We start from the raw sequence: 22,072 nt of genomic DNA, 5'->3' as shown, positions 1-22,072 counted from the left end.
TCTAACCGAATCCAAACCAAATTTAAAATGAAAAAAAAAAAAAACGAAATGCCACTTTGAGTTTCTCTGCAATTGGCCTCATTATTGTGATGGGAAAAAAAAGTATCTAACTTTGAGGTTAATATGATCCTCTAGAGAACGTTTTCTATCTTGGTCTCTTGGATATATTATTATCAATTTGGAGAGAGAACTTAACTTATAACAAAAAACCATTGACTTTAGAAGTTGACAATGACGATGTCAAAAAGAGAATCTGAAATAAAGTGTCTCTTCGTTCGTACCAACAAGGTACAGGGAAGCGTTGACAAAACTAAAAAGCAGAGCGAGAAGGCAAATCTGCGAATCTCCGCGTCCGTGGGAGTGATCAAAGCTGATGTGTTCATCATCCATATCTGAATATTCTCTATATTTTTTGTTTATAGAATGAATCATATTGTCATTAAAGTATTATAACTTCGGATGAGTTCTACGTATGGCTTTTCTTGAGATGTTGGTGGCATTATCATACTAAACAGTAAACACCAAATGCAATGCGGTTCATCCTAGTCTGGCTCACATCAGCCTTTATGAATTATTGTGGTCTTGTATATTTATATACATCTAATAAATTATATATATGGTTGTTTTCAGAGATTAGAAAGAGAGTAAACGTTAATTAGGTACCATTTTTTTGTTTCATTCACTCATTTACGCATCATGCTATGCTACACACATCAACAAGCTTGTACAAGACTATATCATAGTCAACAACCCTCGCAAAACTAACAAAGTTAATGGTTTTACAAAAGTAGCTAGCATGCAAAGTCACCTGGATATTCCAAATTAGTATAACATAGATTTGGATTATGTATAGCACATGTTCGTTCGAAATGGTTAAATATTAACAAGTAATAATTCAAATAACAGAAATTAACTATTTCGGGATTCACGCCAAATTTTATGCACGCCGTTATATTTGAGATGTTTGAATTATTATTTATATAAATTAAGTCATGACGAGAAATAATTTAGAATCAATCACTAACCTAAAACTAATAACTTTTTATTTTAAAATGGGTATGGATATGTCAAATTAGCATAACAATGGATTCGAGTTATATAAAGCACTTGTTTGTTGGAAATGGTAAAATAATTATCAAATAATGATGCAGATTTTGCAGCTAATAGCATAATTATTTCTGGAGATTTACTCTGAAAGTTACACTCGGACGTTATATTTTAGATATTTAAATTATTATTTATATAAAATGAGTCGCAACAAAATATGGGTCACTAACTTAAAACTAATAATTTTTCATTTTAAAATAGGCATGTATATGCCAAATTGCATAACAATGGATTTGAGTTATATAAAGCACTTGTAGTTGGAAATGATAAAATAATTATCAATTAATGAAGCAAATTTTGCAGTTAATAGCGTAATTATTTAACGAAATTTACTTTGAACCTCACACTCGGACGTTATAATTTAGATATTCAAATTATTAGTTATATAAAATGAGTCGCGATAAGAAAAATTTTGAAGCATCGATCACTAACCTAAAACTAATAAGTGTTTTCATTTTAAACTGGACTTGGATATATGCCAAATGAGCATAACAATGGATTTGAATTATATAAAGCATGTGTTAGTTGAAAATGGTAAAATATTTAACAAGTAATAATTCAAATGACGAAAAATTACTTATTTCAGGATTTACGCCGAAATACGCGCTCGGACTTTATATTTGAGATGTTTAAATTATTATTTATATAAATTAATTCACGACAAGAAAAAATTTGGAATCAATCGCTAACCTAAAACTAATAATTTTTCATTTTAAAATGGGCATGAATATGCTAAATTAGCATAACAATGGATTTGAGTTATATAAAGCACATGTTTGTTGGAAATGGTAAAATAATTATCAATCACTGATGAAAATTTTGCAGTTAATAGTGTAATTGTTTTTCAAGATTTACTCTGAAACTCACACTCAGACGTTACATTTTATATATTTTAATTATTATTTATACAAAATGAGTCACGATAAAAAAATTTTTGAAGCATCGATCACTAACCTAAAACTAATAAGTGTTTTCATTTTAAACTGGACTTGGATATATGCCAAATTAGCATAACAATGGATTTAGGTTATCTAAAGCATGTGTTCATTGGGAATAGTAAAATATTTAACTAGTAAAAATTTAAATAACGAAAAATTACTTATTTCGGGATTTACGCCGATATTCACGCTCAGACAATATATTTGAGATGTTTGAATTATTATTTATATAAACTAAGTCACGACAAGAAAAAATTTGGAATCAATCACTAACCTAAAACTAATAATTTTTCATTTTTAAATGGGCATGGATTAACCACATTAGCATAATAAGAGATTTGAGTTATATAAACCACGTGTTTGTTGGAAATGGTAAAATAATTTATCAATTAATGATGTAAACTTTGCAATTAATAGCGTAATTATTTCTCGAGTTTTAACGTCATAAATTATTATTTCTATAAAATGAGTCATGATAAGAAGAAAATTAAAACACCGATCACTAACCTAAAACTAATAAATGTTTTCACTTTTAACGGGACTTGGATATATGCCAAATTAGCATAAAATAGATTTGGGTTATATGAAACACGTGTTCGTTGGAAAATGTTAAAATATTTAACAAGTAATGATGCATTTTTAACAACTAGTAATGCAATTATTTTTGGAAATCTACTCGAAAAGTCACGTCCAAACGTTATATTTGAGATGGATAAATTATTATTTATATAAAGTAAGTTACGATAATAACAAATTTGGAACAACGTTAAATAACTAAAACTAATAAGTGATTTTATTTTTAAATGAACTCGAATATCCAGATTAGCATAACGTTGGAAGTGGTGAAATATATCATGCATTTTTGCAGCTAATAGCGTAATTATTTCTCGTTATTTATGTAGAAATTCACGTCTAGATATTATATTTGAGATGTTTGTATTACTATTTATATAAGTAAGTCACGACAAGAAAAACTTGGAGCATCGATCAGTAACCTAAAACTAATCCGGAAGTTTTTTTTTTTTTTTGATTTTTTTTTGTTTGAGCTTTTTTATATTGAATTTTGTCAATTCTTATCTTAAATGATAAAATTTGATATGTATATTGTATATATTGTAGCACCATTAACCATTTGATATCTAATAAAATATTTATTTTTAAATGTAATAAAATTAGTATGTTAGAATTACCAAGAGAACATAAAGTCTAAATATGTATTTATATTAGTAACATCGATTTATCACTCAGGTTTAAAGCTTATATAATACATGTTTTTGAAAGCAAAGACTAGAAATAAAAAATTGTTTGAAAATTTTAAATTGTTTGAAATTTTTAAAAATATATAATTATCTGATATTTTATTTGGAAGACAAAAATAGACAAAGTATTATTTTTCTATTTTAAGAAAAAGGGAAGTTTCTATAAAATTATTATTTCTTTACAAATATCTTAGCTATTTCCAGCTAAATCATCAAAAAAAACCTTTAATTAGCAAAGAAAATAATTAGCATCATATATAGTCAAAGAAAATAAAATATTACTAGTTTTCAAAAAGCTTAAAACAAAAACAACCGAACATGTGTCAATTGTTCTTCAGCAGAGTCCAATACTCGTGTGAGTTGTAATTGGTGAATTAAAAAAAAAAAAAAAATCTACTTAAATATGAGTATGACTCAAATTTTCAACAACCTAAAACGGTTTCAATATTTCTACACATGTTAAACTTGTTTCTCTAGAAAAAATCAACATTAATCACCACTTTTAATTATTCAAATTTAAGAATATATTTCCTAATACGTTTATGGACATATATCTCATATTTTGTACCTATCCTAATATGTAATTTTACTAGATAAATATTATAATTATATTTTGTTGTGACATGTTCTCTCAAAATAAATAAATAGGCAACACATATAGTTGTCTTTTACAAATAACAACACCTGAATACTTCTCCCCACCTCTCTCTTTCTCATCTTATCACCACCATTGATTCCCCCTCAGAAATGAACCAAACCCAAAGACAGAAAGTGAAATAAGTCTTGTCCTTTTTTTTTTTTGTCTTGGTGTGTGGAACAAAACAGTGTTGGCGATGTCATACAGCGACCCAAACCCAAACCCAATTCAAGGAACTTACATACCATCGAACTCGAACGGAACTGAGAAAATGAAAGCGTACCAAGCTTTTATCTTCTCTATTCCCATTTGTTTCACAGTCATCGTCCTCTTCGTGCTTTACATCGTTTACCTCCGTCGTAACAGCGCCGCCAATGTGGATTGGTCTTCTCTTGGAATGCGTGGTGGTGCCCTCGTTCCCCCCAACAACAATCTCTCAACTGTATGACTCTGAAAGATTTTGTGGTTCTTGAATCATTTTGATGGGGTTTGGTTCTGTATTGATTTGTTTGTTGTTTCAAATATATGTGAACTGCAGGCTGAATCAGGACTGAGCAAAGATGTGAGAGAGATGCTTCCCATTGTTATCTACAAGGAGAGCTTCTCTGTCAAAGATTCACAGTGAGTGTCGTATTTTCTTGATTCAGATCTTTTTTAAGGCTTATATCTCATAAATGTAACTTTTTGGTGATTGAAAAGCTTAAAATAATGTTGCGTGAGTATGACTTAAAACCTAATTAAGTGAGAGATGGAAATAAGAAAGAGAAATGACAATTTTGCTTTGCGTAATAATTTTGATTTTTCCAATTAATGTTTGATGTGATTGGTAAGTGGATAATGTTTCTTGTGTATAAGTTTGCATTGAAACCGTTACAATTGGTGCAATTTTGGGTTTCTCATGATTAAGTGATTTATAAAAGTCATATAAGTTGTGGTTTGTATAACTTCTCTGGAGAATGTGCTTGTGTGATTTGAAAGAATCTTTTATTCTTAGATAATTATTGGCCTCATAACATGTGTAGCTGCTTTTGTATTTGTTTGTTTTCTTTCTTTGCTGAAGAGCCAAAACATAAGAAAGTATGATTAAAAATCACCTGGTTTGATTGACTTTGACTTGAAAACAGATGTTCAGTGTGTCTTGGGGACTACCAAGCAAATGAGAAGCTCCAACAAATGCCATCATGTGGGCACACTTTTCACATGGAATGTATTGATGTATGGCTCACATCACATACAACTTGCCCTCTTTGTCGTCTCTCTCTTATCCAGAAGCCGTCCCCTCAAGGCCCAGAGGTTGTCTCTTCCATGGAAAACTCTAATGGAGGAGGAGCTTCTGCTCAACCAGAGTCCCAGTCATCAACAACCGAAGCAATAATTCAGATCAATGATGGCCAAGAAGGTAACGGAGATAATCAAGAGGTTATCTCTAAGGACACAGAAGAGAATGAACGAAACAGCGTAGGGACGACATCGGATGGTTGTTGGAATCGCAGACTTGGTTAAAAAGCAAAAACAAAAGCTTTATCTCATGATGATGTTCTGGTTAGGATTTAAGAAATTTTTGCTCTCTCTCTTGCATTGTGACTTGTTACATTGCTAGCTATGAGTGATATAAATGCATGATTAATTTATAATAATAAAAGTTGGGTAAGTTTGGAAAAATTCGTGTCACAACTTATTAAAAGTCAGTTATCATTCGTGTCTCATGAAAGGAGTTGATGTGGGGTTATCTCAACAAACTTAACTTCATAGTTGTTTTATGGACTGCTTAGAGTGCTGGTTTTGGGTTGTGTCGGACTCTGTACGTGCTACTTACGAGTTACGAAAACCACTAAACAAACTCACTTAGCTATATGGAACTTTATCGAGTTTTTTTTCTTTTTCTTTTCATTATTCATCAGTCGTTCTACAGATATACACTAGTCAAGTTCTTTGTTTGCATTATTTATAAATATTTATTTGAAATATGTTTGAGCATGCATCTTTGTTGTTTACAAATAAGGCATGCAATTTAAGAAATATTTATCACAATTAGTTAATTGTCTCTAAATAAGTAAATTGAAATATATGTAAAAAGAAGAAAAAATATATAGTTATAATTTTGCATTACATTACATCATCATGTTTACATCATTATTTATAGCATACCTATAAGCCGGTAAAGGCAACACACATAACTTAAGAACATATTACACCATTTTTCTTTAACATTATTATTAAGAGAAGCATATAGAGGGTTACACATGTGATCAACCTTAGTGCTTCAGTTTTACTTGTACTTTGGGTTTTTCTTTTAACATTCACGTCTTCTCTTTTACTTACCACGCCCTCGTTTAGTGCTTCAGTTTTCGGTTGCAATTGGAGTGTTGAGCTCTTCCCAAGTTTCAGTCCAAGTGACCATTCCATCTGCAAGCTTGATGAAGTAAGGATCCACCTTTCCAAGTGTCTCCTTCACTTGCTTAGCCAGCTCGAGGTAGCATTGCTGCACCGAAGTGCATTCATTGGGTAGAGCAACTGATTGAAAGAAAGGTATCGCCTCTTCCTGCCAGAATATTCCATTGTATTCCCTCTCCAGATTCTCGAATCAGTTGCAGCTGGCTTTGCTGTGCCATACGTAAGGCAGACCCGTCTTCACTCCCCACCCCATATGGTCACATATCACCTACATGTCCATTGTCCAAAACATTAGAATAGATTGTACGAAATATATAAATGCATCTCTTCATTTACAAAGTTTAGATTAGATTCGTAGACGAATGTATTAAGATGAAAAAGTAACCAATGCACAAGAGACTATATATAACTTCTTTTCATTAAAGCAAAAATTTTATGAGAGCCAAATATGATAAATTAAGTAGAATTCACCTACGTACCTTGACACACCAACCAGCCCACATGTCGTCATAACCTCCAATTGGTTGCCCATGTCCCATAAGTCCAAAGTACATAGCCGGGCCAATGAGCTCACGGTCAAAAGCGAGGTTCATACCACACATGGGGAAAAGAGTTCCTTTGGGGATGGTCATAACAGCATCAACGTACCTGCATAGACCAAAAAAAAGAGTAACTTAGTGATGTTTACGTTCATAGAAAAGGGAAGAAAAGCAAATTAGTTGTCTATTTACCTGGAATTCCTCTCAAGTGGCTTCACAAGCTGAGTGGGAGCATCATAGTCAGGCATGTTGAGCCAAAGGCCATGGGAGACCACAGTTAAAGCACCTTCGCGCATACTAAAAGGGTATCCACGAACAAAGTCGGCACCACTTGCGTATGGATCATAAAGTGTGTTGAAGAAGTGTGGGGTTGATGGAGTTAAGAGGTTCATCACATGTTGCTCAATCACATTGATATCATTCCCCGATGGATCGTTTGCAACCTGCAACATTGCCCCGAAAAAAAAACCCTAATTTACTAACAAAACCTTTTATCTAGTTTGAAAGTAAACCGATAATGGCATGATGCTACTCAAACATGTGATAGATAGAGGGAGAGAGAGAAAGCTACTTACGAAGCAATCATCATCAATGGTATAGATATACTTCTTCTTGGAGACCAGGTAACCGAAGCAGCGGCAAGCAGAGTCCTTGAAGGAAATGCAAGATGCCTTCTGACCCAAGATACGATTGATATCGTTCCTGTTGTACAGCTCATAGTCGAACCCTTTTGGAACCTTTATGGTCTGTAAAGGATGACCATCCTGAATGATGATCAGATGGTATTGCTCAAAGAATGGCCTCCACAGAAGTCCAGGTTACGGATTGTTGGGATCACGATGTCGAGCTCATCTTTCAGCATGGGCATTGGATTCACCGAGGAAGAGAGTTGCGCCATTTGAGATGACTGAGGAATTGAAAAGAGTTGGATAAGAGAGAGTAAAAGAGAAGGTGATGTGTGATAATGAGATAGAGGTGAGAAGTGAGAAGATCCCATTATATTACTTGAAGAATAAAATATAGTAGCTTTTCACTTTTCTTTTTGGTTGCCAAAACTTGCTTGATGTTTCTTGTTTTAAGACGTCATCTACTATCTTTTTACAAAACTGGAGTTAGATCCTTCTAGATGGTTTATGGATTATTCAAGATTCCAAATGATTAATGTATTACACTATTACAATAAATTTGTGTTTCAATTTTAGGAATTAATGTATTACAACAAATATTTAGTATATATTGCAAGTTGAATCATTTTTTGTACTTCTATAGGACTATAGGTTAAAATCTTTAATAGAATATATTCTGGTGTGTTCATTATGACTGGTAGATTATTTTGAAATCCTAAATTATTATGTTTAAATTTGATATATAGAAAATACATAAATTATTTAAAAAACAAGAATTACCATTTTCGATAATATCTTAACTAGTGTTTATATATATAATTATAAACGAATGTGATACCCAAGATCCGAGGAAGAAGCCGTTTTGCTCCAAAATTTAAAAAGCGTACCGAATTTTTGTCGTTTCGAGCTTTTCGGAAAAGCGAATTTTAGATTTGCGGAGAGTTAGGGTTAACAAAAAATACTTAAAATTTACATGTGTTTAACATAAAGTTAATAAATTTACTCTCTCTTTTAGTTAGTAGAAAATTAAAGTTTGAAAATCCTTGACTATTGCTTTGAATCAAATAATAAATGAATGTGACACCCAAGATCCGAGGAAGAAGTCTTTTCTCTCCAAAATTTAAGAAACGTACCGAATCTTTGTCGTTTCGAGTTTTTCGGAAAAAATGAATTTTTGATTTGCGAAGAGTTAGGATTAACAAAACATACCTTTAAAGTTTACAATGTTACATGTTTAGCATAAAGTTAATAAATTTACTCTCTGTCTCTCTCTTTTGATTAATAAAAAAATAATGTTTGAAAATCCTTGACTATTGCTTTGAATCAAATTACCAAACACCATTTACTAAAATTGACTATTGGGCGAAAATATGGAAATCCTATTTATTGTACACTGGACAAAATTGTGAAAACAGTACATTTGATCATATATTGGTTGTCCAAAAAACTAGATATACACACGTCAGTTAAAATATTTATATGAACATTTCGAGTATGAGACTAGGCAACAATTTAAAATAATTTTATATGAAAAGTAGAGATGTAACAGAAAGTTAAAGATGAAAATTGGGCATTAAATTTAGGAATTATAGACGTTAAAGTTTTGCCCAAAAAAAAAAAATAATAAAGACGTTAAAGAAGGAATCGAGTGTCACATGTTCTTGATGACTAGCTCTTCCTCCTCAGGTTCATTGTACGATAGTCATTTCTTCTCAATCTGTATCACCTAAAATGATGTCTTTATTACACGTTTCATATCTATAATTTTTTGAACAAGTGCATTTTGTATATTTCAAATTTTCAAAGCCTGAAAATTTTTCAATTGTTAATTCACTATTTCCTCATTATACAGATTCACTAGGTGACTGGTTTTTATACAACAAAACAAATTAGGTGAATGGCCATGCGTAGGAATGAGAATTTTGTGATTAGTTTCTAATTTCCATAATTAAGTAATATGATTTTGTAGCTGTTTTAAAATATATTATGCACGATGAATTCAAAGCTATGTTCTATTCTAGTTTTTTTTGGTTAAAGCTAAGGTTCGATAACTAAAATTTCTAATCTAGATGATTAGTTTAATCTTTTGGACATAAAAAAAAAATATATATAGTCTTCTGATTTTCTGATGACTGATGAGTGCACTTCGACTTGGGTATTGATTGCCGCAAAATCTAGTGTGGAATAAATTTCACAATATAAGTACTATATTTGAAATTTATATTTTTTTGTTATGATTCATATCATTCACTTTGATGATGAAATTGCTCTAGATGTTTCATCTCTTAGCCCACTCAAAGTAAAGTAAACATAAGTGTGTAGATTTTAGGAATCATTAATCTTAATTAAAATTTAAAAGTGATCTTAGCCCACTCAAAGTAAAGTAAACATAAGTGTGTAGATTTTAGGAATCATTAATCTTAATTAAAATTTAAAAGTGATGGTTTTGGGAGTCTTGTTACATATTTGGGATTGTGAACATTTTGTACGATGATCTTTGTGATTAATATAATACTAGGTAGTAACCCGCGGTAGACCGCGGGCTGAATATTTTATTTTAAAAAAATTTGCAAAAATAGTTTATTAATTAAATTATTTATAATGATTTAATTGTTGGTTTAGAATCTTAGCAATTTTTTCAATTTTTAATATGCTCATTGAAAAAATGACATAAAAAAAAACTGAGGCTGTAACAATGAATAAATAGTTTAAACCTTTGATTATAGACACGTTTGAAAGAACTTAGCTTTTTAAGAATTCATGGCTTGATATTTTTTTGTTAAGAGGATAAAGATTTTGTTAAGGGAATATTTTTTTGGTTTAGATTTTTTGGTTTATGTATTTAAATTAAATGAATTGATTATCTATGTAACCCCGCAATTTTGGTTAATTAATATAGTAGGATTTTTAATTTTTAATAATTACTAATTATCTTTTATAGTCTCAGCAGTTTTAGCCTTTATTTAACAATTTCTAATGGCAATTATATGTAATTTTTTACACTTTTTAAGGTTATTTTTAATTTTGTACTTCTCAATTAATATAGTAGGCTTTTTTTTGACAAAAAAAAAACAATAAAGGAAGATTGTTTTGTAATGCACTTAAGAGCCCAAAATTTATTTTGTAGTGTATATTAGTGTTTTTAGACGGAAATAATTAAAAAAGATTTTATTCAAAAAAAACAATTAAAGAAGATTATGTAAGTTTGCAAGAAAAAAAAAACAATTGTTTGCCTTTAAACTTCAAATTTGGCAGTGAGCTAGATATAGCCAAATAAACTAATCAGTTTCCTACATTCGTCTTTTATACCATCTACAAATCTACTCACTTCTTATATGATAGGAGTCTACAAAACCAAATTGAACTAAAGATAATCTATAATAACTCTTTCAAACTTAAATAATTTGACAGTTGTGAGATGATGTTCACCGTATGATTTGTTGTTGCCGTGAGGTATGCTGAAATGATAATTGCTAATATATTTGTGGTGTTTGTCGATCAACAACATATTAGATAGAATAACCCAAAATTCTAACAAAATTAAAAAATTATCTATAAATTCAGTTCAATAAACAAAAATTTCGGTTTTATTTTGGTTTAGTTTTTTCGATTTGGGTATTTTATCCGGTGTATTGTGTACCCGAATATAATCGAAAATGTTTGGCAAATCCTCTACAAGCTTAGTTGTCCAACTCTGACCAATACATTTTTGTCAGTTTTGTTCGGGTATTTTAGGTAGTTTGGTTCTTTTTTGATATGTCGGATAAAATAAAATAACCGGAACCAAACCGATATCTATAAACTGTAGCTGGAACCAAAGAACCGCAAGAACCGAACCAAATGGAACTGAAGCACCAAACGTCCAGAGCTATATTATATTTATATATACATAGAAATTAATAGTTTTTTTAATAGGGTTGTGGACCACGTCCTTTTGTTTGGTCGTCGAGTTCTGACTTTTTCTTCACAAAGATAGGAGGACTCACATCTCTCAAAGCTCACACACACACACACACACACACATGACCCAAGAACCCTAGAGAAGAGGAATGAGAGAATTCATCCTCGATTTTGAATACATCGCCGAAGGATTTTGTTGGTACTTTCTTCTTCTCTTTGACTTACTCTTCGACTTCTTCATCTCAATTTCTCTCTTCTTCTTTGCTCTAATCACAGACTTCTCTTCTTTCCTCTTCTGTCTCAACTTGATTGCTTAAACCAAAAAACAAAAAAAAAGACAAAACCTTTTCCAAATGGGTTTAATCAAGAACACAGTTCATTACTGTTGTGTCTCAAGAGACAATCAGATTCTTTACTCTTACAACGGTGGTGACCATAGTAACGAAGGTCTCGCTGCTTTGTGCTTAGAAAAGTCTCCGCCTTTTCACAATTGGTACTTCGAAACCATCGGGAAGAGGAGGTTTGGTTTCTTAATAGGAGGAGATGGGTTTGTGTATTTCGCTATTGTTGATGAGGTTTTAAGGAGATCTAGTGTTCTTAAGTTTCTTGAACATTTGAGAGATGAGTTCAAGAAAGCTGCGAGGAAGAATCGTAGAGGAAGCAGCTTTACTGCTATGATTGGTTCTATTGATGATGTTGAACATCAGCTTGTTCCTGTCGTTACTAGACTCATAGCTTCACTTGAACGTGTTGCTGAGAGTGCTAACAATGATTTGAAGACTCAAAATAGTAATCTTGGTGAACAGAGCGAAGGTTCGTCGAATTCGACTAAAGCTCCGCTTTTGGGGAAGTTTGGCAAGCAAGAGAAGAAGAAAGGGAAAGATCATTTGATTTCAGTTAGAAGCATTGAGCTTGAAGAGCATAGGAAGTCTAATGATAGACCGAACAGAAGCGATGCTTCGACGGTAGCAGGAACGGAGTGTGTATCGTCGAGTAGGGAACGTTCTGTTTCTCAAAGCTTTGAATGGAAATGGCGGCGTTTAGTTCAAGTTGTTCTTGCTATTGATGCAGCGATTTGCTTGACACTGTTTGGTATTTGGTTGGCTATATGTCGAGGCATTGAGTGTACTCGTTCATGATCTACAAATTCTGAATCTGAATTGTGCAGACGAGATATCGATTCTTTACATTCCCTTGTGCAATTCCAGTAGGCAAAAATATGCAGCATTGTTGATTGTATGTGTAGCCAGCCTAAAGTTATAATTTGGCTTATGTGTTGCTTTAGTGTCACAGCCTTGTACAGTTGGATCTACTTTCTCTTCAGTGTTCTTTGTGATTTCACGATATGGTAATGTCACTCTATATATGATTAAACTGTTTGAGCTCTCAAACCTGGAACTCAATCCTTGTTCAAGTATGATGATGGTCCAATATGTGAGTCTTAATATATAGGCCCCCTTGCCTTTTTGAATAAGTGAAATCGGCAACTAATGTGGAACTTGAGTGGCATATGCATGAGAGTAGTAACAAAGCTTGTCTTTAGAAGGCAGAAGGCTTCACCAATAAACATATTGATCTTTAGATTCGATCCTTGCTCTCATAGACTCCCATCCAAATCGTTTAAAACGTTAACAACCGCAACCGTTTGCAAACATAGCATTTGCAGGAAGAACCAACCAAAGCTCTTGTATTCTCTCATCGCCCTTCCACCTCTGTCTACCATCGATCGGACTCAAATAAACCAATGACCCAATATTGCAGCTGTTGGGCCAGTCTCAAGCCCGAAATCTCAGGCCCATTACCAATCTAAAACAGATTGAGAAACCAACCTCTCTCTCTCTGCCATCGTCTCCTCCATTTTCACCACTGAACCTGAACACCAACACAAACTCACAAAAGCTTCCTTTTTTTTTTTGTGTGTGCCCTGTGGGGGCAAAAACAAATGTTCACAAGCGGTAACATCACCGCTAGGGTATTCGAACGTCAGATTCGAACTCCACCTCCAAGCGCTTCCGTGAATCGGTCAAGACTCTTCTACGAAAACCTAGTCCCAAACTCAACACTCTACGATGTCGAATCACCCGATCACTGCTTCCGCAAATTCACCGAAGACGGTCTCTTCCTCATTAGCTTCTCTCGTAACCACCAAGAACTCATCGTCTATCGTCCTTCTTGGCTCACTTACTCCACAACACAAGACGATTCCACCACCACCACCGCACCTCCTTCTCTACCTCGCCGTGTTTCGAGATTCGATAGCTTCTTCACTCAACTCTACTCAGTCAATCTCGCTTCAGCTAACGAACTCATCTGTAAAGACTTCTTCCTCTACCACCACACTCGTCGTTTCGGTCTTTTCGCTACTTCCACAGCTCAGATCCATGACTCTGCTCCTTCCCCTGACGCTGTCCCTGGTGTTCCTTCGATTGATAAGATCACTTTCATACTTCTTAGATTAGATGATGGTGTGGTTCTTGATGAGAGAGCGTTTCATCACGATTTCGTCAATTTGGCTCATAACATGGGTGTGTTTCTATATGATGATCTTTTAGCGATTCTTTCGTTGCGTTATCAGAGGATTCATCTTCTTCAGATTAGGGATTCTGGTCATCTTGTTGATGCTCGTGCTATTGGTTACTTTTGTCGTGAAGATGATGAGCTTTTTCTTAATTCTAGCTCTCAGGTAAAGTGAGGATTACAGTTATCTTTCGTGGTCTTGAAAGGAGTATACAAAAAGTTTTGAGATTTGTGAAGTTTTGATTTGTTATATAGGCAATGATGATGGGTCAAGATAAGAGCAAACAACAGAGTTTAGTTGGGAATAAGGAAGATGATTCTGCGGAGAATGGGTTGCAGCATCATACTAGTCAAGCTAGTGGTTCGAATTCGTTTCTTAGTGGTATCAAGCAACGGTTGCTTTCTTTCATCTTCAGAGAGATTTGGAATGAAGAATCTGATAACGTTCTGGTTTGTTGTTCTTGAACTTGGCTATGCATTATGATTGTGTCTGAGAATCTGTTACTGCTTCCTCTCTTAGATACTGAGTAGGAAACTACTGTAGTTGTTAGATTATATAAGAGGGTTACGGAAGTTTAAGGTTTAGGATTGATGCAGTTGGCAGTGACATCTTAAGTTGATGCAGCTAATCTTATAAGTTCTTTGTGATTTCCACCTCTTTTCGTAGTTTGCAATGTATGTTGTATATCAGTCATTTACATCTTGGATTGACCTAATCATGGAAGTTTAAAGGTTTAGGATTGATGCAATTGACAGTGACAACTTAAGTTGAATATCTTATAAGTTCTTTGTGATTTCCATCTTTCTTCGTGTTTGCAATGTATGTTGTATATTAGTCAACTACATCTTGGATTGAATTAATCGAAAGATATGATTTTTTTGTTTGTCAGAGGGTTCAAAGTCTTAAGAAGAAGTTCTATTTCCATTACCAGGACTATGTCGACTTGATTATTTGGAAGGTAAAATCAATCATGTGTTCCCTTGCAACTGGAATCTTTGTCAAAGTGTTTTGCATTTGATGAAGAGAAAAACTAACCTTTTGGGTATTCTTGATGCCCAGGTTCAGTTTTTGGATCGACAACACTTGCTAATTAAATTTGGCAGTGTAGATGGTGGGGTAAGCAGCTCTCTGTATAATACAAGTCCTGGATTACGTAGAACTGATATTGTCCTATTCAGATTTCACAATTTGTTTAATTAGATTTATGATGTTGATGGATAACTCAGGTAACAAGAAGTGCTGATCATCATCCAGCTTTCTTCGCGGTTTATAATATGGAGACAACTGACATTGTAGCATTTTATCAGGTAGATGGATGTGATTTTAGCCAGTTAATAATTTGTGATAAAATTGCATTTACTTAGAACTTAACTTAGTACATTGATTTATGCAGAACTCAGCAGAAGATCTTTACCAGTTATTTGAACAATTCAGTGATCACTTTACAGTATCAAGTAGTACACCATTCATGAGCTTTGTAACATCGCATTCTAACAGCGTCCATGCTCTTGAACAACTAAAGTACATGAAGAACAAAGCAAACAGTTTTTCTCAGGTTAATACATATGTACTTCATATAATCTCCTTTTGTAAGTAAATTTTTTCCGATACGAATCTAATCAATTTTTCTACACAGTTTGTGAAGAAGATGTTACTCTCTTTGCCTTTCAGTTGTCAGTCACAGAGTCCCTCCCCATATTTCGACCAATCTCTCTTCCGGTTCGATGAAAAGGTAACCGTTATAAACCCCTTATTCTCTCTTCCATTTCATGATTGACTTCATCTGGTTAACTTATAATTTCGGATATGGTTACAGTTAATTTCCGCAGCAGATAGGCATAGGCAATCCTCAGACAATCCAATTAAGTTTATATCTCGAAGGCAACCGCAAACGCTGAAATTCAAGATAAAACCAGGTTGGTTGTTTCAGTTGTTTAGATATTAACATAACGAAAAAAAAAACGAACCGAACAGAACAACGATCTAACGTTAGGATTGATTATTGTCTATTAAATATGGTGAACACAGGACCAGAGTGTGGAAGTGCAGATGGTAGAAGCAAGAAGATATGTTCATTTCTCTTCCATCCTCATTTACCACTTGCCATCTCCATCCAACAAACACTTTTCATGCCGCCTTCTGTCGTCAATATCCATTTTCGGCGATGACTCTTGTGGTTTCCACTAGTCTAGTAGTCTCCTCCTACATGTTGTAATCTATTGTTTGTTTGTATAAAAAAAAAAACAAAATATCTCAGAACAACACATAATTTTGTGGAAATGTCTTAAAACACACAAATCTCACACATACACATGCATAATGTGTTTGTATCTGTCCTCAAAAGGAAGAAACAATTTATAATTTTTCACAAGAAAGAAATAAATTGTAATTTTGACACGACTGTTGTAACTACTCTTCAAAATATTTCCTTGTTACAATTAAATTAACAATCACATTGAATGATGAAACAAGAATTAGGTGGGGGTGATATTAATACGTTAGGTGATTAAAGACAAATTAGGTTCATGATATATGTGCCCTCGGTAGAGTGTGCCATTGGTGCAATGGCTGCATATAGACTAACAGACAGAGTTTCTGATCTTCTCTATATGTAACAGCAAAATCTCACAATCAACACAAATCAATTCACCAACGAACCGTAACCATAACCAATCGATCCAATGTTCATAGAAAACACAGAATCGACATAGCTAGCTCTCAAGATGAGAGAAACCTAGCAATACAGAACTATTTTTAGAGTTTTACAAGTTTTTTCAAGTTTCAGATTCTTTTCATGATGAAGAAGAAGATGAACAGCTCCCTCTTAAAGCCTTTAGCAACTTCAGCTAGCTCTAATTGCAGCCCTCCACGTATTTTCCCTCACTTCCACCAATAACTAGACTCCACGTGTGACCCGTTCTTTCACTTAAGCCATACATCCCATTTCCTGTATCAAATCTCCCCCTCTCAAGAAACCTTGACCTTAAGGTTTTGTAAAGAATGGCTACCGATTTGGCAAGGGAACTGCCATTGTATACTCCATTTTAACACCAAGACGTTCCAAATAGAACTCCAGCTTGACGACCAAAGACAAAAATTTAAATCGCCATTTGTGCTTGATTTTAAACCTCTTGAGCTGCTTGGTTGCTGCAGTGATATCAACACTAGGAACCTCCTTTCCCACGTTCATCTGTACCACTAGATAACATTGACCAAATAAGTGAGATGCTCCCAGCTTAGCCTCCCCACATGTTGGTTGTTCACAGCAGCCAACTCCTAAGAAATAACATGTGCACTGTCTTCTTCCAGAACAAATATCCTCCTGCAATTTCAGTTCTAAAACACCCCTTGCAGCAGGTAAACATGTACAACTTCTGGTCGTGATGCAAGGATTTTGGCCAAGAACAAGAACAAGCACAAATACTCTTGGTATTGTGATTCATTGCTATATCCAGAAACTGCCCGTAGTTGTCCATTCTTGTGTTCGTATTGTGATGCCACCTCTCCTTGCATTTGATCATATGTGCATTGCAGAACGATTGCGGTGTGAGTCAACTTCCTTAACATGACCAGTGCATTTGGAAAGAGCAATGTCTCAGCAGTTATCAGCTTAATAGTTGCCCTCGTGACAATAACCACACTCAATGGCATCATTATTTGAAGCAAATGATCTGTATACTGAACCACCATCTTCCCATATGTAAGCTTAATAAACAGATGACATCGCTCACATCCTTGAATCCTTGTTAACCATCTCCACGGCCCAATGAATCCCAAACGGTGATGAAACATCAACTTCTCTTTGTCCGAGTCACAGCCATAATCCTTGCTTTTAAACTTAAATTTCCAAGATTTGGGACACTTCAGTTTCTTCTTCTCTTTCTCAAGCTCTAAAGGTATGTGCATTTTCTTAGAGTTCTTCTGCAGCCATAAGAGAGGCTCTTCTGCAGCACCATCATTGCTTGAATCATGCAGCAGTCCTTCTACCACAACTTTATACTTGAACCACCACCTCTTAGAAAACTTACACTTTTTGCTTCCCATTACTCGTTGAAGAACAAATCCTGTCTGGTTTAGCCACTCATTCACCATTATAATCTTCCCAAAAACAGTTTGTTCTTCACGTCCTGGACTACTATCTCTTATCTCAAGCATTTTATCAAGCAACCAACATCTCACGCTTACAGCCCTCGCCACTTGAACATCTCTTCATATTCCTCCTTATCATATCTTGTTTCAGTATCACTCTTATGTTGAAAAATCAGTGAGACTTGCTGGACATCTTCGTGCATAACATCAAGTTTTTTGAACTTGAACCTCCAAGTCTTTGAAAGCAGTTTTTTCCTCGAAAGTTGCAACAGTTTTCTTCTTTGTGACATTGAATCAAACACTTGGCAGGCATTAACCTTGACATCTCCAAGATTAGAAGTTGCCTGAGCTTGATGTGTCCCAATCACATATTGGCAATCCTCACTAACATCCAAAGTTGGTTTACAAAATTTAAGGCTATGTTCCAAGGAAGAGATAGGAACCTTATGTTGTAAAACCAAATCCGTATGCTGAACACAAATTGGTTCAAGAATTGAATCAGTCTCTGCCTCCATATTCTCTTCACATTCTTTCAAATCAAGTGAATCAGTTGTTCAATTGAATCAGTTGTTCAATCGATTCTCCATGATCCAGCGAATTTGTTTCACTTGTTTCAGAATCGAATTCGGTTTTGTCGTTAGAAGAGGAGTGATCGTCATCGCCGTCGAGCATGAGAAGTCCCGAGTTCTTGTGATGGAGATGGTGATCTGGAGTTTCCAATTCGTCGCAAAACATACAAAGACCTTTGAACTATCTCTCGTTAAACTCTTCCCATGAAATTCTCCGGCGAATCTTCTTAACTCGCACCCCCAACGATTCTGCCATGTCGCAAACCATAGTTTCTTCCACCTTCGTCACAGCTCTTGTTGCTTCCGTCAATTGAACCTTCGAACGAGCCTCCGCCATTGTTGCCAAGGAAGGTCTCAGCTCTGATACCTTTGTAACAGAAAAATCTCACAATCAACACAAATCAATTCACCAACGAACCGTAACCGTAACCAATCGATCCAATGTTCATAGAAAACACAGAATCGACATAGCTAGCTCTCAAGATGAGAGAAATCTAGCAATACAGAACTATTTTTAGAGTTTTACAAGTTTTTTTAAGTTTCAGATTCTTTTCATGAAGAAGAAGAAGATGAACAGCTCCCTCTTAAAGCCTTTAGCAACTTCAGCTAGCTCCAATTGCAGCCCTCCACATATTTTCCCTCACTTCCACCAATAACTAGACTCCACGTGTGACCCGTTCTTTCACTTAAGCCATACATCCCATTTCCTGTATCACTATATCGTCTATATGCAGCCATTGCACCCACCAAACACACTCTATATTCTCGTGCTTTATCAACAGTCTTCCCATGATGTAACATGACATTCCACAGTTAGGTATGCACCAAAGTCAACATTAACACTAGTTGAACTTACCAAAACAGAATCAAATTTTAGCATGCGCCTGTGATCCGGCTTCATCTAGAGCCACAAGCTGATGCACTCCGCCTGGTGCAATGGCTGCATGTCTGCATCATCCTCAAGTTGGACATCACCAATGACATGCATGGGAGCTTGCTTCTGCATTTTTAAGGCTGTTAAACCTTCTCCTCCTCTGCACCAATCCAACAACTGTAGCATGAAAACAAAAACTGATGAGGACTTGCCATCTTCACTACATCTTCACTAGAAAAAGAGCTGATGTTTGATCTCTGTCTTGTTGACAATGTTGTTATATTTGAATTTAAACCTCCAAGCTTTCAAACATCTCCTCTCTTCTTCTCTGATTTTTTGTGAACACTTGGTATGCATACTATTTTTTTTTGAGATACCAGCAGCCAAACTCTCAAACATGGCTGCATCGTCTTCACCCTGAACTAGCTGGATCTTCTTCTGAATTAATCCGTGCTCCAAAGTTTTGTTACACAGTACTCATCAATACATGCATGATGAGTACTCTTTGGGGTACTCTCACAATTGGGTTCCAAAATCCCAATTAAAAATTCATTTTCGAGTCCAAAAATGAGAGTATCGTTGCTTTGGGAAGTAATTGAGCAACTCCCTGAGTAACACGACGTGGCGTATTTCTATTGGTAAATGCATAAATATAAAAGATTTTTTTTTCCCATTTCTTCTTCATTCTTCCCCCGACTCTCTCTCTCTTCTCTCTCGAGCGGAAAGGCGATAGAAGAGACGATTCGTTTGAAAATCTGGAAACTCAACCAATTCACATCGAATCCGTTGTGTGAAACCGATTTGTTTTCGGATTTCCGACCGCGACAACAACGGCGAATTGATGTTTGTTGATGTGTACTTGAAACCAACGACGAAGACGGTGAAGCTCCTGGTTAATTCCCGTCAGACCGACTACTTCGAGAAGCAGAGGTTCGGTGACTCTTCTTCTTCTTCTTCGCCTTCATACTCCTCGCAAAACGGTGAGTCATCTCAATTTGGCTACTTTAGGTTTTTAGCTTTGTTTAATTTGGAATTTGGAAGCTTGAATCCAAAAGGGTACTCTTAGTTAGGAGAAATTTGTAAGCTTGGAAGCTTGAAATCCAAAAAGAGAAGTCTTTTTTATATCTAGAGATGGAGCTGTGTTCTGTTTACTTGTGTTATGTTTTGAATTGATAGCTGATTTATGTTTGCTTGCTCTCTGCTCATTTGCTTTGGCTCCGGTTTGTTTCACTTCAAACTCTAAATATCTTCTTCACTTTATATCTCAATTATATGCAATTATATGCAGCTTTCTTGATGAGATGATTTGCAGGGTACATGCTGTCAAAGTTTATGTTTCATTGCCATCTTTGTAGCATTTCTAACTTGTAACTCATGTTTGTCTTTGTACAGGAGATCCGGCTGGGAGAAGTGGATGTAATTAGATCTTTATTCGAAAGAGCCATTAGCTTGAGCTTGCCTCCTAAGAAGATGAAGGTGCGAAACAGTTGTGTGTTCTCAGTTGCTGTTAAATTGGTAATTATATAATTGTTACTTGTTTTGATTCTTGATTCCTGCATCTTTCAGAGCTAGTAAGCAGAACAGCTAAGGCTGTCACGAGCTTTGCTCCTCCATGGGTCATCTTAAGACATGCTTTCCGGTCAGTAAGCAGAACATGCTATGGCTGTAATGTTCTCTTCTTGAGTTTTGTTCTTATCTACATCTGAGTGTGTTTTTCAATTTATATGTGTTGTGGTTTCTTTTGTGAAGGGAATGTATTTTTCTAATGCCACTTGATTGAGTTTCTTTGTTTGGCTGGTTACTTTGCTAGGTCTTATATTGTTCATGTTGTTGGGTTAGAAAGATTGTAGAGATGAGATTGACGACAAACACCTATCGTTGTTGGGTTACAATCGTTGTTAAGTTACAACCCCGTAAGCACGCTCTCCTTGCTTTCACCCTTGGTGTCAAGCAGATGATCTGCTGTTGTAACAAGGTAACCAAATCTTTTTAAAATTTGTTTTGTGTTAATTGCTTGTTTCTGGTTGTGTTCAGTCTCACTAACTGTTATATCTCTTAATGTTGTTTGTAGATGGATGACCCTGCCAAGGGAGCAGCCAACTTCACCTCTCAGCTTATCATCATGAACCACCCTGGTCAGATTGGAAACGTTACGCTCCAGTCCTCTATTGCCACACCTCTCAAGCGTTTTTTTTTTTTTTTTTTTTTAATTTTGTAGTATATGTTTATAATGAAAGTATGTAAAATATTTTTGTAATACAATATAAATAAATGAAATAATTGTTTTATCATTTTAGATTATTAAAATTTGATAATAAATAAATAATTGTTTTAAAAATTATTATTTTAATGATTGAACAACTTTTTGGGGTTTTCTAGTGGAATGATGTTTTTGTTTAAGTTCTAAGCGGGTTACTTTAATTAGTTTAATATTAAATATATGATTAGTTTATATTTGATTAACTCTCTTGAGTTGCTGGAGTGGAGATGTCCTGAGCTCTCTAAATTGATAACTCTGAAGACTGCAACAGCAAAACCTCTGCGACGTCTAGAGACTTTGCTCTCATTTTCCAACTCATGACATAGTCAACCATTGACTTCCTCTGCTTCCTTATTCCCTCT

General features: G+C 34.7%; 2 protein-coding genes, 1 long non-coding RNA gene and 2 pseudogenes across 8 annotated transcripts; 4 read left to right on the top strand and 1 right to left on the bottom strand.

Moving 5' to 3' along the window:
• Positions 1-3,886: 3,886 nt before the first annotated feature.
• LOC104721208 (RING-H2 finger protein ATL7-like) lies at positions 3,887-5,603 on the top strand. Its single transcript, XM_010439137.3, has 3 exons — positions 3,887-4,383; positions 4,480-4,562; positions 5,066-5,603. The coding sequence occupies exons 1-3, from the start codon at positions 4,138-4,140 to the stop codon at positions 5,442-5,444; spliced, it is 708 nt and encodes a 235-aa protein (XP_010437439.1). The 5' UTR covers positions 3,887-4,137; the 3' UTR covers positions 5,445-5,603.
• A 529-nt stretch (positions 5,604-6,132) lies between these two features.
• On the bottom strand, positions 6,133-7,835 carry LOC104721221 (UDP-arabinopyranose mutase 3-like; annotated as a pseudogene). The gene is made up of 4 exons (XR_015578306.1): positions 7,450-7,835; positions 7,067-7,317; positions 6,815-6,983; positions 6,133-6,603 (listed from the first exon to the last, which is right to left on the bottom strand). The product of XR_015578306.1 is annotated as a UDP-arabinopyranose mutase 3-like (transcript).
• Positions 7,836-11,753: 3,918 nt separating this feature from the next.
• LOC104721200 (phytolongin Phyl1.1 pseudogene) lies at positions 11,754-12,791 on the top strand (annotated as a pseudogene). The gene has a single exon (XR_015578303.1). The product of XR_015578303.1 is annotated as a phytolongin Phyl1.1 pseudogene (transcript).
• A 73-nt stretch (positions 12,792-12,864) lies between these two features.
• On the top strand, positions 12,865-16,315 carry LOC104721189 (light-mediated development protein DET1). 2 transcript variants are annotated; one of them, XM_010439116.2, is made up of 9 exons: positions 12,865-14,083; positions 14,173-14,367; positions 14,808-14,876; positions 14,978-15,034; positions 15,145-15,225; positions 15,312-15,473; positions 15,555-15,650; positions 15,735-15,834; positions 15,947-16,315. In XM_010439116.2, exons 1-9 carry the CDS (start codon positions 13,343-13,345, stop codon positions 16,084-16,086), a joined length of 1,641 nt encoding a protein of 546 aa, XP_010437418.2. In that variant the 5' UTR covers positions 12,865-13,342; the 3' UTR covers positions 16,087-16,315. The 2 variants fall into 2 exon arrangements, 1 of the variants encoding a protein (XP_010437418.2); XR_756936.2 differs by having other exon boundaries at positions 13,245-14,083; positions 15,590-15,650.
• A 3,818-nt stretch (positions 16,316-20,133) lies between these two features.
• Positions 20,134-21,741, top strand: LOC104750219 (uncharacterized). Of its 3 annotated transcripts, none has more exons than XR_002033987.2 (5): positions 20,134-20,430; positions 20,843-20,926; positions 21,017-21,089; positions 21,261-21,363; positions 21,522-21,741. It is a non-coding gene; the product is annotated as an uncharacterized LOC104750219 (long non-coding RNA). The 3 variants fall into 3 exon arrangements; XR_015573670.1 differs by having other exon boundaries at positions 21,261-21,425; XR_015573671.1 differs by having other exon boundaries at positions 21,017-21,115; positions 21,261-21,425.
• The last annotated feature ends 331 nt before the right edge of the window (positions 21,742-22,072 follow it).

This window comes from Camelina sativa, chromosome 2 (assembly GCF_030686135.1).
Source record: "Camelina sativa cultivar CO46 ecotype springtype chromosome 2, ASM3068613v1".
NCBI lineage: Eukaryota > Viridiplantae > Streptophyta > Magnoliopsida > Brassicales > Brassicaceae > Camelina > Camelina sativa.
The sequence above is the reverse complement of the archived record's forward strand: the minus strand, read 5'-3'. Positions and strand labels throughout refer to the sequence as shown.